A 13,260-nucleotide genomic window follows, 5' to 3' on the forward strand; every position below is an offset into this window, starting at 1 on the left:
ATTTTTTAGAATTCATATTTCATAGTTCTCAATTTTTGATATTGTAAAAAAACATACTCTGAAATCCTTAATTTTTGAAACTGATGAAAATATAATTTTAGGATTCATATTCTCAATTTTTGATAGTGTTTAGAATAAATTTTTTTAAGAGTCATACATTATAGTTCTCAATTTTCAACATTTTTTAAAATATAACTTTTTTGGATTCGTAATTTATCATTCCAAATATTTTTATATTGTTTAAAATGCAATTTTTTGGTATTCATATAATTTTTTAGGAGACATACATTATAGTCCTAAATTTTTTACATTGTTTGAAATATAAATTTTTAGGATTCGAAATTTATCCTTCAAAATATTTTTATATCGTTTAAAATACAATTTTGTAGTATTCATACTTCAATGTCCTTAATTTTTTAATATTGTTCAAAATACATTTTTTTATGATCCATATTTTATTTTTCTGAATTGTTGACATTACTCAAAAAATAATTTTTTAGTGCTCATGCTCCAAAATTCTCAAATTTTGATCCTGTTTAAAATACAATTTTTTAGGATTCATATTTCATAGTTCTCAATTTTTGATTTTGTTAAAAATAAATACATTGTAGTCCCAAATTTTTTACATTGTTTGAAGTATTTTTTTTTGAGATTCTTATTTTATATTTCGGAATTGTAGATACTGTTTAAAATATAATTTTTTAGGATTCATATTTTATAGTTCTCAATTTTTGATATTGTTTAAAAAAAAAATTTTAAAGCTCATGCATTATAGTCCGCAATTTTTAATATTTTTTAAAATATAACTATTTAGGATTCGAAATATATCATTCCAAATATTTTTATATCGTTTAAAATACAGTTTTTTAGTATTCATACTTTTTTGTACTTAATTTTTTATTATTGTTTAAAATACATTTTTTTAAGATTCATACTTTATTTTTCTGAATTGTTGACACTGCTTAAAAAATTTTTTAGTGCTCATATTCTAGAATCCTCAATTTTTGATCCTGTTTAAAATACAATTTTTTAGGATTCATATTTCATAGTTCTCAATTTTTAATTTTGTTAAAAATATAATTTTTAAGACTCATACATTATTGTCCTATATTTTTTACATTGTTTGAAGTATTTTTTTTAGGATTCACACTTTATATTTCAGAATTGTTGATACTGGTTAAAATAAATTTTTTTAGTGCTCATACTCTTGAATCCTTAATTTTTGATACTGTTTAAAATATAATTTTTTTGGATTCATATTTTATAGTTTTCAATTTTTGATATTGTTTAAAAAAAATTTTTTGAGGCTCATACATTATAGTAAGCAATTTTCAACATTTTTTAAAATATAACTATTTAGGATTCGAAATTTATCATTCCAAATATTTTTATATCGTTTAAAATACAATTTTTTAGTATTCATCCTTTCTTGTACTTAATTTTTAATACTGTTTAAAATACAATTTTTTAGGATTCATATTTCATAGTTCTCAATTTTTTAAAATATAACTATTTAGGATTCTAAATTTATCTATCCAAATATTTTTATATCGTTTAAAATACAATTTTTTAGTATTCATACTTTCTTGTCCTTATCTTTTTAATGCTGTTTAAAAAATATATAGTTCCCAATTTTTCATATATTATAGTCCTAAATTTTTTACATTGTAATATAATTATTGAGGATTCGAAATTCCTAATATTTTTTATATCGTTTAAAATACAATTTTGTAGTATTCATACTTTCTTGTCCTTAATTTTTTAATACTGTTTAAAATACATTTTTTTAAGATTCATAGGTTATTGTTCTGAATTGTTGTCACTGCTTAAAATATAATTTTTTAGTGTTCACACACATCCTCAATTTTTGATACTGTCTAAAATACAATTTTTTAGAATTCATATTTCATAGTTCTCAATTTTTGATATTGTAAAAAAACATACTCTGAAATCCTTAATTTTTGAAACTGATGAAAATATAATTTTAGGATTCATATTCTCAATTTAGAATAAATTTTTTTAAGAGTCATACATTATAGTCCTCAATTTTCAACATTTTTTAAAATATAACTTTTTTGAATTCGTATTTATCATTCCAAATATTTTTATATTGTTTAAAATACAATTTTTTAGTATTCATACTTTCTTGAATTTAATTTTTAATACTGTTTTTTTAGGATTCATACTCATATAGTTCTAAATTGTTGATACTGCTTAAAATAGAATTTTTTAGTGCACAAACTCAATTTTTACTGTTTAAAATACAATTTTTTAGGATCATATTTTATAGTTCTTAATTTTTGATATTGTTTAAAATTTAATTTTTAGGTCTCATGTTACACATATCATTAATTTACACTATTTAAAATATGACTTTAGGATTCTGTAGCGTTTTAAAGCTCATACTTTATAGTTTTCAATTCTTGACACTGTTTAAAATACGATTTTTTGAGATTTTTAATTTCTAGTTTTTAATTATTTGATCCCATTTAAAGTATAATTTTTGAGACATATATAATAGTTTTTAATTTTTCACACTATTTAGGATTCTAACTTTATCGTTTATATTTAATATTTTTTATACTGTTAAAAATACAATGTTTTAAGGCTCATACTTTACAGTTTTCAATTTTTGACACTGCTTAAAATACGATTTTTTAAGATTTGTAATTTCCAGTTTTTAATTATTTGATCCCGGTTAAAGTATAATTTTTGAGACATATATTATAGTTTTTAATTTTTTACACTATTTAAAATACAATTTTTTAGAGCTCATACTTTATAAGCCTCAATTTTTGACAATAAAATTTTTTTAGTGTCATATTTTTATATCTCAATTTTTAACATGGTTTAAAATACATATATTTTTATTGCTCCTGCTCTATAGTCCTTAATTTTTACAGTTTGAAATAAACAAAAATTAATTTTCATAATAGATAGTTGTCAATTTTTTTCACCGTTTAAAATATCTTTTTTTTTAGGGCACAAATTTTATTGTCCTTAATATTTCTTAATTCCGTTTTAATTATAATATTTTAGGAATTGTACTATATTAATCTTAATTATTTGATACCGTTTAAAACACAATGCTCTAATTTAAATGTTTCTAATGTTTAAGTTATTAAATTTCATTGTTTCGTTTTTTAATTATATTTTTTTAATGATCGACAGATTCACGGTTATGGTGGCAACCCCTGAGGCCATTAGAAGGATGTTGCCATGAACGGACCGCTGGTACAACAGTCGTTCCCGCACACGAACGGCGTCGGCGGCAGCGTCTCGCGCCTCTCGAACCGCCGTCCGGTCAGCAGGTCGTCCGCCATCCAGTCGGACTGTCCGCCGGACACGGACGCGCCGACCGCCGAATCATCCCCAAGTCTCGGCGAACGATCCGTGTCACTGGTAAGCGCCGGTTTGTTCGTGTTGCTGTGCCGCGATCTTGAGATGATCGAGCAAGGGCATTTTTGTTACGTCTGCGTTTTCTTTCTGCGGCCGTCCAGTCACGAAATCGTGCAGAATCCAACGTTTAATTTACCATATATAATTTAGTGATTATGGGAACGTTTGCAATTATCGGGGAATTTAAATGGGCTCTTAATTATCGACGATATTCGTCGTTACGTACGGGGTGATTGAAACGATTTGTCACCGGGATTATTTGCAGGTTCTTTTCTTTTTCGTGTGTTTTTGAACTGGTTTTCTTAAGTGATTTGCGGTGATAATAGAGGTGGCGTTAAAAATTGTGCGGTTGTGCTTTAATTGAAGCGTCAATGGCTCAATCATTCTCTGGGTGCTTCATGCAATGAGCTCATTATAATTTCCAGATGTTGTTGCCATTATTCAGATAATCCTTGTACAGTGATACAAAAAATAAACTCAAGTAAATTATATATGAAATTCGTATTGATGTTTTTACTGTCGATTTTGAAATAATATCAAAGATCTAATCGACTATTTCTAAGGGGAAATTCGATAAAATCTAGTATTTATTGATTTTCTCTTTAATTAAGGATTTTTACCTTTTATACCTTTTATGATTTAATGGCAAATTAACTTTTGAATTTACACTTATTAAGGAAAGTAATATTCCTAAAACAGAAATTTACTATGTAATTTAATATGAGAATGAATTTAATTCAAAAAAGTCTAAATAATTTAATACCAAACTTTCTTACTTGTATTTTTTTAATAGAAATTATATACATATACAATAAATAATTTGTATGAAGATAGTTAATTAATCATTAACATTTTTTGTTTATCCTTTATAGACATTTCAATAGTAAATAGCCAATTAAAAGATGTTTTTCCAGCTTTAAAGTTTTTGTATTCAATGTAATATTATTATTTAACATTAGAATAATAAAGAAAATTATTTATATGAAATTTTTAAATACAAAGAAATGTTCATTAGTAAAGTATATTTATTTTTATTAACATTGACATTACAAATAAAAATTAATGACTTTTTGCTATTATGTTATTTAAAAAAATTACAATTTAAGTATCTGAACGTTTAGAAGAAAATTTTAATATTAAGTTTCATTGTTCTTTTAATATGTTATTCTAAATAAAAATGAGTAAAATAAGCTTATGACATATATTAAAAATTTGCATTTTTTTAATAATAAAATATTATTTCTCTTTTCTAGAATGGAATTTAAAAAATATGTTTGATAATGGATAAATTTTCTATTTCAATCCTTTTAGTATCTAAAGTGAAATGAACTCGTATAAGAATTACTAATTAAAGAGGATACCTAAGAATCTTTAAAATAGAAAACTTACAATTTTCTCTTCCATGGAATGTTTTTTAATTACTCTTTGATTGGTGTATTAGTTTTTTATAGAAAATAAATTATATTTATGAACGTGTTGAAGTTTTTAAAGAGAGATTTATATTTTATAGTTATAAATTTTTCTCACAGTTTAAAATACATTTTTTTAAGATTCATACTTCGTAAGTTTTAATTTGTGGGACTACTTAAAATACAATTTTTATTGGCCCTAATCAAAAGTCCTCAACTGTATTTTTGATTTGTTTCGAAAAAAACTCGTATTGACCAAAGAAGAAATTTAGGAAATATTAAAATAGATAAATATAATGTATATTTATTTATATTCTTAATATTGACAATAAATACATATCAAATGTATACAAATTATAATTGTTAGAGAAATTTGCTAACATACTAAGGTCAGATAAATTTTATTGTTGATTAGCGTATATTTCTTTAATAACATTGATAATACAAATAAAACTTCGATATTAAAATAAATTTATGATAAAAAATACAATTAAAGAAGACTTGTTAAAAAATTTAAATGGATATTTTATTTTTCAAGTTCAAGAAAAAGTTTAATTTTTTAATCTGTTTTCCTAATTAAACTAAATTCCTTTAAAATTTTTTATAAAATTGACAACACAATTAAAATTTACTGAATTTTCTGTTCTACTTTTATATTACTGAAAATAAATTTTATATTTTATAATTACAAAAAATTTGAAATTTAAAAGAAATTATATAAATATATACAAATTTAAATTTTTTCTTCTACAGAATGCTTTTTAATAATTCCTAAGGTTGGTATATTAAATTTTTTAATACTAACAATTATTAAGATTATAATTAATTTAATTGTCCAATTTTAATGTCTTCATAAAACATTTTTGTTGTTTCTTGTTAGTTCTTATAATAATAATGTAACTTTTATTGGCAAATAATAAAATATTTATGTTTGAACAAGAATTGCTAACAATACACATAAAGTGGACTTTAACAAATCTTAACTGTTAAAGAGATAATTAAACAATTTATTTTAAGAAAATATATAAATTTTTAAACATTTAATCCATGTTGTTTAATCTATTCACAATTTATATATGTACATGTAAAATGACACATTATCACATCCTTTATGGTATTACAAACATATGGCGACATTTTTTCAACCTCATAATTATTATCGAAACCATCTAAGCAACATAATCCACTGAACTCGTTATTTTATGTCCGTTACCGTGTTGTTGAAGCCGATCAATATTTTATATTTTATCAAACGGTTCAGATTGAAACATCATCCCGTGTCGAGTTCCCCGTGCGATCTACCGTTGAAATCTCCCAGTAATACCAGTTTCGTCCGCCTTCCATAAACACAAATCCACATTTAGAGTTTTGCACAACAATCTGCCCGCCACATTTATTGATGCATGTATATAGACGTTTTGCAGGAAGGTGAAACAATGACATCGACGTTAGATAACGCCATGGCGCGTTGCGTTGTTAAACGGACACGACGCAACGCCGTATTGGGAAATGCGGTGTCAGCCTGCGAAATACGGTTCCTGCCGATTAACTTTTTTAAGGTGCTTACGTATACCTGGTACTGGGTCAGGTTTATCCCGGTAATGTCTTAGGTTACCTCGGGGTTTCGTGTTGAAATTAATGATACTATTCATACACCAGAACTGGAAAGTGTTCTGCTACACACTACACCTGAATATTTGCATACAAATTCAAAGAAAACATCAAAAATCGAAGATTACTCCAAGATAACTGACTTGCATGGACTATTTCATTTCATTACTTACTCAAACTTACTCAACACATCAAACATGAAAAGAAATACATTTAGGAAAAGAAATAAAAATGAGTACTTGAAGAGTGTAAATTGTCCTGTGTGCACATAATTCCAAAACTTTTTAACTTCTCCAATTCTACACCAGGACTCAAAGCCGATAATGGTTAGTACCACTAACGAGCATAATTTCCTGATGAGATTCTTGGCTTTCACCCTGACATGACCAACTGGGTGATGCTAAAGTTTTGAGTTGAAAATTACTCCAAGATAACTGAGTTGTATGGACTATTTTATTTCCTCATTATAAGAACTTACTCAATACGTTAAAAGTGAAAAGAAATACATTTAGGAGAAGAAATAAAAATGAGTACTTGAAGAGTGTAAATTGTCCTGTGTGCACATAATTCCAAAACTTTTTAACTTCTCCAATTCTACACCAGGACCCTGAGCCGATAATGGTTAGTACCACTAACGAGTATAATTTCCTGATGAGATTCTTGGCCTTCGCCCTGACATGATCAACTGGGTGATGCCAAAGCATTGAGTCGAAGATTACTCCAAGATAAGTGACTTGTATGGACTATTTCATTTCCTCATTGTAAGACTTACTCAACACATCAAAAATGAAAAGAAATACATTTAGGAGAAGAAATAAAAATGAGAACTTGAAGAGTGTAAATTATCCTGTGTGCACATAATTCCAAAACTTTTTAACTTTTCCAATTCTACACCAGGACTCAAAGCCGATAATGGTTAGTACCACTAACGAGCATAATTTCCTGATGAGATTCTTGGCTTTCACCCTGACATGACCAACTGGGTGATGCTAAAGTTTTGAGTTGAAAATTACTCCAAGATAACTGAGTTGTATGGACTATTTTATTTCCTCATTAAAAGAACTTACTCAATACGTTAAAAGTGAAAAGAAATACATTTAGGAAAAGAAATAAAAATGAGTACTTGAAGAGTGTAAATTGTCCTGTGTGCACATAATTCCAAAACTTTTTAACTTCTCCAATTCTACACCAGGACTCAGAGCCGATAATGGTTAGTACCACTAACGAGTATAATTTCCTGATGAGATTCTTGGCCTTCGCCCTGACATGATCAACTGGGTGATGCTAAAGCTTTGAGTCGAAGATTACTCCAAGATAACTGACTTGTATGAACTATTTCATTTCCTCATTATAAGACTTACTCAACACATCAAAAATGAAAAGAAATACATTTAGGAGAAGAAATAAAAATGAGTACTTGAAGAGTGTAAATTGTCCTGTGTGCACATAATTCCAAAACTTTTTAACTTTTCCAATTCTACACCATAACCCAGAGCCGATAATGGTTAGTACCACTAACGAGTATAATTTCCTGATGAGTTTTTTGGCTTTCACCCTGACATGATCAACTGGGTGATGTTAAAGCTTTGAGTCGAAGATTACTCCAAGATAACTGACTTGTTTGGACTATTTCATTTCCTCATTATAAGACTTACTCAACACATCAAAAATGAAAAGAAATACATTTAGGAGAAGAAATAAAAATGAGTACTTGAAGAGTGTAAATTGTCCTGTGTGCACATAATTCCAAAACTTTTTAACTTTTCCAATTCTACACCATAACCCAGAGCCGATAATGGTTAGTACCACTAACGAGTATAATTTCCTGATGAGATTTTTGGCTTTCACCCTGACATGATCAACTGGGTGATGTTAAAGCTTTGAGTCGAAGATTACTCCAAGATAACTGACTTGTTTGGACTATTTCATTTCCTCATTATAAGAACTTACTCAACACATCAAAAATGAAAAGAAATACATTTAGGAGAAGAAATAAAAATGATTACTTGAAGAGTGTAAATTGTCCTATGTGCATATAATTCCAAAACTTTTTAACTTTTCCAATTCTACGCCAGGACCCTGAGCCGATAATGGTTAGTACCACTAATGCGCATAATTTCCTGATGAGATTCTTGGCTTTCGCCCTGACATGATCAACTGGGTGAAGCTAAAGCTTTGAGTCGAAGATTACTTCAAGACAACTAACTTGTATGGACTATTTCATTTCCTTATTATAAGAACTTACTCAACACATCAAAAATGAAAAGAAATACATTTAGGAGAAGAAATAAAAATGAGTACTTGAAGGGTGTAAATTGTCCTGTGTGCACATAATTCCAAAACTTTTTAACTTTTCCAATTTTACACCAGGACTCTGAGCCGATAATGGTTAGTACCACTAACGAGTATAATTTCCTGATGAGATTCTTGGTTTTCACCCTGACATGATCAACTGGGTGATGCAAAAGCTTTGAGTCGAAAATTACTCTAAGTTAACTGACTTGTATGGACTATTTCTTTTCCTCATTATAAGAACTTACTCAACACATCAAAAATGAAAAAAATACATTTAGGAAAAGAAATAAAAATGAGTACTTGAAGAGTGTAAATTGTCCTGTGTGCACATAATTCGAAAACTTGTTAACTTTTCCAATTCTACACCAGAACCCTGAGCCGATAATGGTTAGTACCACTAACGAGTATAATTTCCTGATGAGATTCTTGGCTTTCGCCCTGACATGATCAACTGGGTGATGCTAAAGTTTTGAGTCGAAGATTACTCCAAGATAACTGACTTGTATGGACTATTTCATTTTCTCATTATAAGAACTTATTCTACACATCAAAAATGAAAATAAATACATTTAGGAGAAGAAATAAAAATGAGTACTTGAAGAGTGTAAATTGTCCTGTGTGCACATAATTCCAAAACTTTTTAACTTTTCCAATTCTACACCAGGACCCTGAACCGATAATGGTTAGTACCACTAACGAGTATAATTTCCTCATGAGACTCTTGGTTTTCACCCTGACATGATCAACTGGGTGACGCAAAAGCTTTGAGTCGAAAATTACTCCATGTTAACTGACTTGTATAAACTATTTCATTTCTTTCTGAGCCCCAACGATGATCATGATGAGATTCCTAATTTTCACATATTCAACCTGTTAGTACTAAACTACCTCCAAAGTGGCTTTATCAAAACTGTCTTCCTCTGGAATACCCAATTTTGGTTTTAGAAAGATTACCTTATATTTGTCATAATTGATTTTGTCATTGTTGAATATTCAACATGGATGACTTTGGAAGAATCTATTCTGTAGAAAACTGTGAGTGAGCCTGCAGAAATATCTGTCTCTTCAGTTCAGTTCAGCAGTTTGGCCATTACATCACGATAAAAAGCATTCAACGAAACACGTCACAGTTTAACACCGTTTCCTATTAAAAACGCATTGTTTTCCGCAGGATACCGTGAAAACGTTAAAATGTTGCGTGCGTACTTCCAGCACTGATTTACCCGAGTTCCGATGTCGTTAAAGAGCGATTTAAAGATCGCAATCGTTAGGTTTTAAGTGTGTTCTTCATTAGGCCGAACAAATTCGCCCCAAGTGGTACGATTTTAACGACGAGTCACAACTGCGAATAACGCATATTGTATTTCCATAAAGGATACATTATGCGGTTCTCGTCTTATTTAATCCGCCTGGAAACGATACCGAGCCTATTATGTTATAAAACAAACTCGTTTCTCTCGTAGCAAAACTGACCGGCGTTATCTGCATGCGAACGTCCTATCGCCGTTTCGATCTGGAGATGTACGAAAAAAGTAAAAATAAAATAAACACACTAGGTACTCCTGCACAATCGCAAAACGATTTCGAAGCAGGAGATGCATAAACGTCGATGCGCAATAAACATCTGTTCGTCGTGGTTTATGGACCAATAAAACAATTCTGTGGAACTTACTTCTGTAATTAATTCGAAGTGCCTGCTTGTACAATTAAATAAATCATTTTATGAAACTTCATAAAAATAATTGCGGACGATGGGAACGCTTTTTAAAATTGAATTAATTTAAAATTATCTATAAAATCTAACGAATTCGAATCTGACTTTAAAAATAAGTTGAATATAATTCAGAAAATTGTTTATTTATTGTTTTTTATAAAATAATAAATAAACAATATATATAATAATAACAATATATATCTTGATCCAGTGAAAATTCCTTAATTTTTATTTAGTTGGGCACGTTTGAAAAATTAATAAAAAAAGTCATTTATTTTCTAAAAGAAAAAATACTTTAATTGATATGTAGTTTTACTCTAATTTAAAATTAGTTTTATATTAATAAAACTTTAATATTCAAATTAACTTAAAATCTCAATCATTTTATTTACCAACTTATTTTTAATTTTTTAGTTTTAATAATAATTTTATTATTTAATATTTATATATTATATATATCTTAATCATTATTGATTAAGATATCCAGACATATCTAAATCTTATTATATGTAACTAACTATTAGTTAAATATAAATAAATGTTTATTTACATAATTAAAATCTTTATTTAGTTTTAATATTTAATTGTAACAAATAAATTTATAAATATTAGATTTTTCTATACACAGTAAATTTTAATTATTATATTGAATATTTTTTTTATTATTATTTCAAAAAATGTAAACAATTTTTGGCTAATTTTTAAACGAGTTGTACACTTTAGAAGATTTTTTCTCTTCTATAGAATATTTTTTTAATTATCCTTTAGATTGACTTGTATTTTTATAAAATTATTTCTATAATTTAATTATTAATTAAAAAAATTAATGGAACTAAATGGAAATAAACTTATAAACTTGAAAAAAATCTAAAAATTATATTTATTGTTAAATAAAAAATATAAGCAATGCTTATTATTGACATTTTACTACATTTTTTTACAAGCTAAAAATTACTTATTCTTCACATTTTAAAAAAAGTCCTGTGTAAATACTTTAATTTCTAATATTCTATAAATCATTCTTAAAATTGAAGTATTAGATATTTCTATACAGAAAAAAATTTAATTATTATTTTGAATATATATTTCTTTTATTATTAAAAAAATAATAATATTTTTTAAATATCCTTTAGATTGACTTGTATTAAGTTTCATTATTCTTTTAATATGTTATTCTATATAAAAATGAGTAAAATAAGCTTATGACATATATTAAAAATTTGCATTTTTTAATAATAAATTATTATTTGTCTTTTCTAGAATGGAATTTAAAAAATATGTTTTATAATGGATAAATTTTCTATTTCAATCCTTTTAGTATCTGAAGTGAAATGAACTCGTATAAGAATTACTAATTAAAGAGGATACCTAAGAATTTTTAAAATAGAAAACTTACAATTTTCTCTTCAATGTTTTTTAATTACTCTTCGATTGGCGTATTAAACTATAGTTTAAAATATTTAATTTAAAATTTTTACTACTGATACACTATAACCCTTAATTTTTGTCATTTAAAATAAATAGTTTATTAACAAATAAATATTTTATAGTTCTAAATTTTTTACACAGTTTAAAATACAATTTTTTATAATTCATACTTTCATAAGTTTAAATTTGTGGCACTATTTCAAATACAGTTTTTTATTGGCCCTAATCAAAATACCTTAATTTTTGACAATGTTTAAAATACAGTTTATTAGGATTCATACTCATTTTTTAATGTAATATTAAAATTGTAATTAAGGAAGAAGTTAAATAATATAATTTTTTAATATATTAAAAAATTGTATTTTTGATTTATTTCGAAAAAATGTTTGTATTGATCAAAGAAGAAATTTAGGAAATATTAAAATAGATAAATATAATGTATATTTATTTATATTTTTAATATTGGCAAACAAATACATACCAAATGTATACAAATTATAATTATGTTAAAGAAATTTACTAACATGATGAAGTCAGATAAATTTTATTGTTGATTAACATATATTTCTTTAATAACATTAATAATACAAATAAAACTTCTATATTAAAATTATGATATTTTCTATAAGAAAAAAATACAGTTAAAAAAGACTTGTTAAGAAATTTAAGTGGATATTTTACTTTTCAAGTTCAAGTAAAAGTTTAATTTTTTAATCTGTTTTCCTAATTAAACAAAATTCTTTTAACATTTTTATATTGTTTTATTGACAACACAATTATAAAATTATTTCTATAATTTAATTATTAATTTAAAAAAAATATTAATATTTTGGTAAGTTGCTAGTTTAATACATTTAATGAAACTATATACTTGAAAAAAAAATCCAAAATTTATTATACTCGTAAAGAAATGCTCACCAGTCACTTGGAGAAAATTATGTATGTAATGAAATTTTTCATGGAACAACGTACCCGTTTTTAATTTTCATCAAAATATTAAATTATGACCATCTGTAAAATGGAATAAATAAGCTATGTTTTATGTTGGTTTAAATGTCTTTCCATTTCAGACATTTTACAATTCAATTAATTTTAAATTACTTACTTAAAATCATTAAAAATTAATCCTTGAACCCCACGTCATGTTTCAAGAGATTAAAATGAGAAAAAACTGCTCTTTAAGTACAGTTTAAATTTTATTAACGTTCACGAAATCATGCATTAAAATCGTTAATGGGCACATAAAAAGAGCCCGGTTCCCCCAATAAAGCTAGGTATGTCCCCGTTTCAACGACCAATTAATACTGGTCCTGGTTAACGTTCCACCGGAAGAAATTCCCATTCATTACCACCACCCGAATGTCGAAAGAAAAAAATAAACGTGAGTTCATTCGCCACGACGAA

The 13,260-nt window shown here is 26.4% G+C and overlaps 1 protein-coding gene across 1 annotated transcript in view; it reads left to right on the plus strand.

Annotated features, from left to right (window-relative positions):
* LOC109601981 (uncharacterized) overlaps positions 1-13,260 on the plus strand; it is a 79,155-nt gene that overhangs the window by 42,526 nt on the left and 23,369 nt on the right. Inside the window, exon 2 of the mRNA XM_020018286.2 lies at positions 3,172-3,402. Within this exon, the coding sequence (XP_019873845.2) occupies positions 3,220-3,402 (183 nt within the window). The 5' untranslated portion in view covers positions 3,172-3,219. The remainder of the gene's footprint in view (positions 1-3,171; positions 3,403-13,260) is intronic.

Source organism: Aethina tumida, chromosome 5, assembly GCF_024364675.1.
Source record: "Aethina tumida isolate Nest 87 chromosome 5, icAetTumi1.1, whole genome shotgun sequence".
In the NCBI taxonomy this organism is placed as follows: Eukaryota; Metazoa; Arthropoda; class Insecta; order Coleoptera; family Nitidulidae; genus Aethina; species Aethina tumida.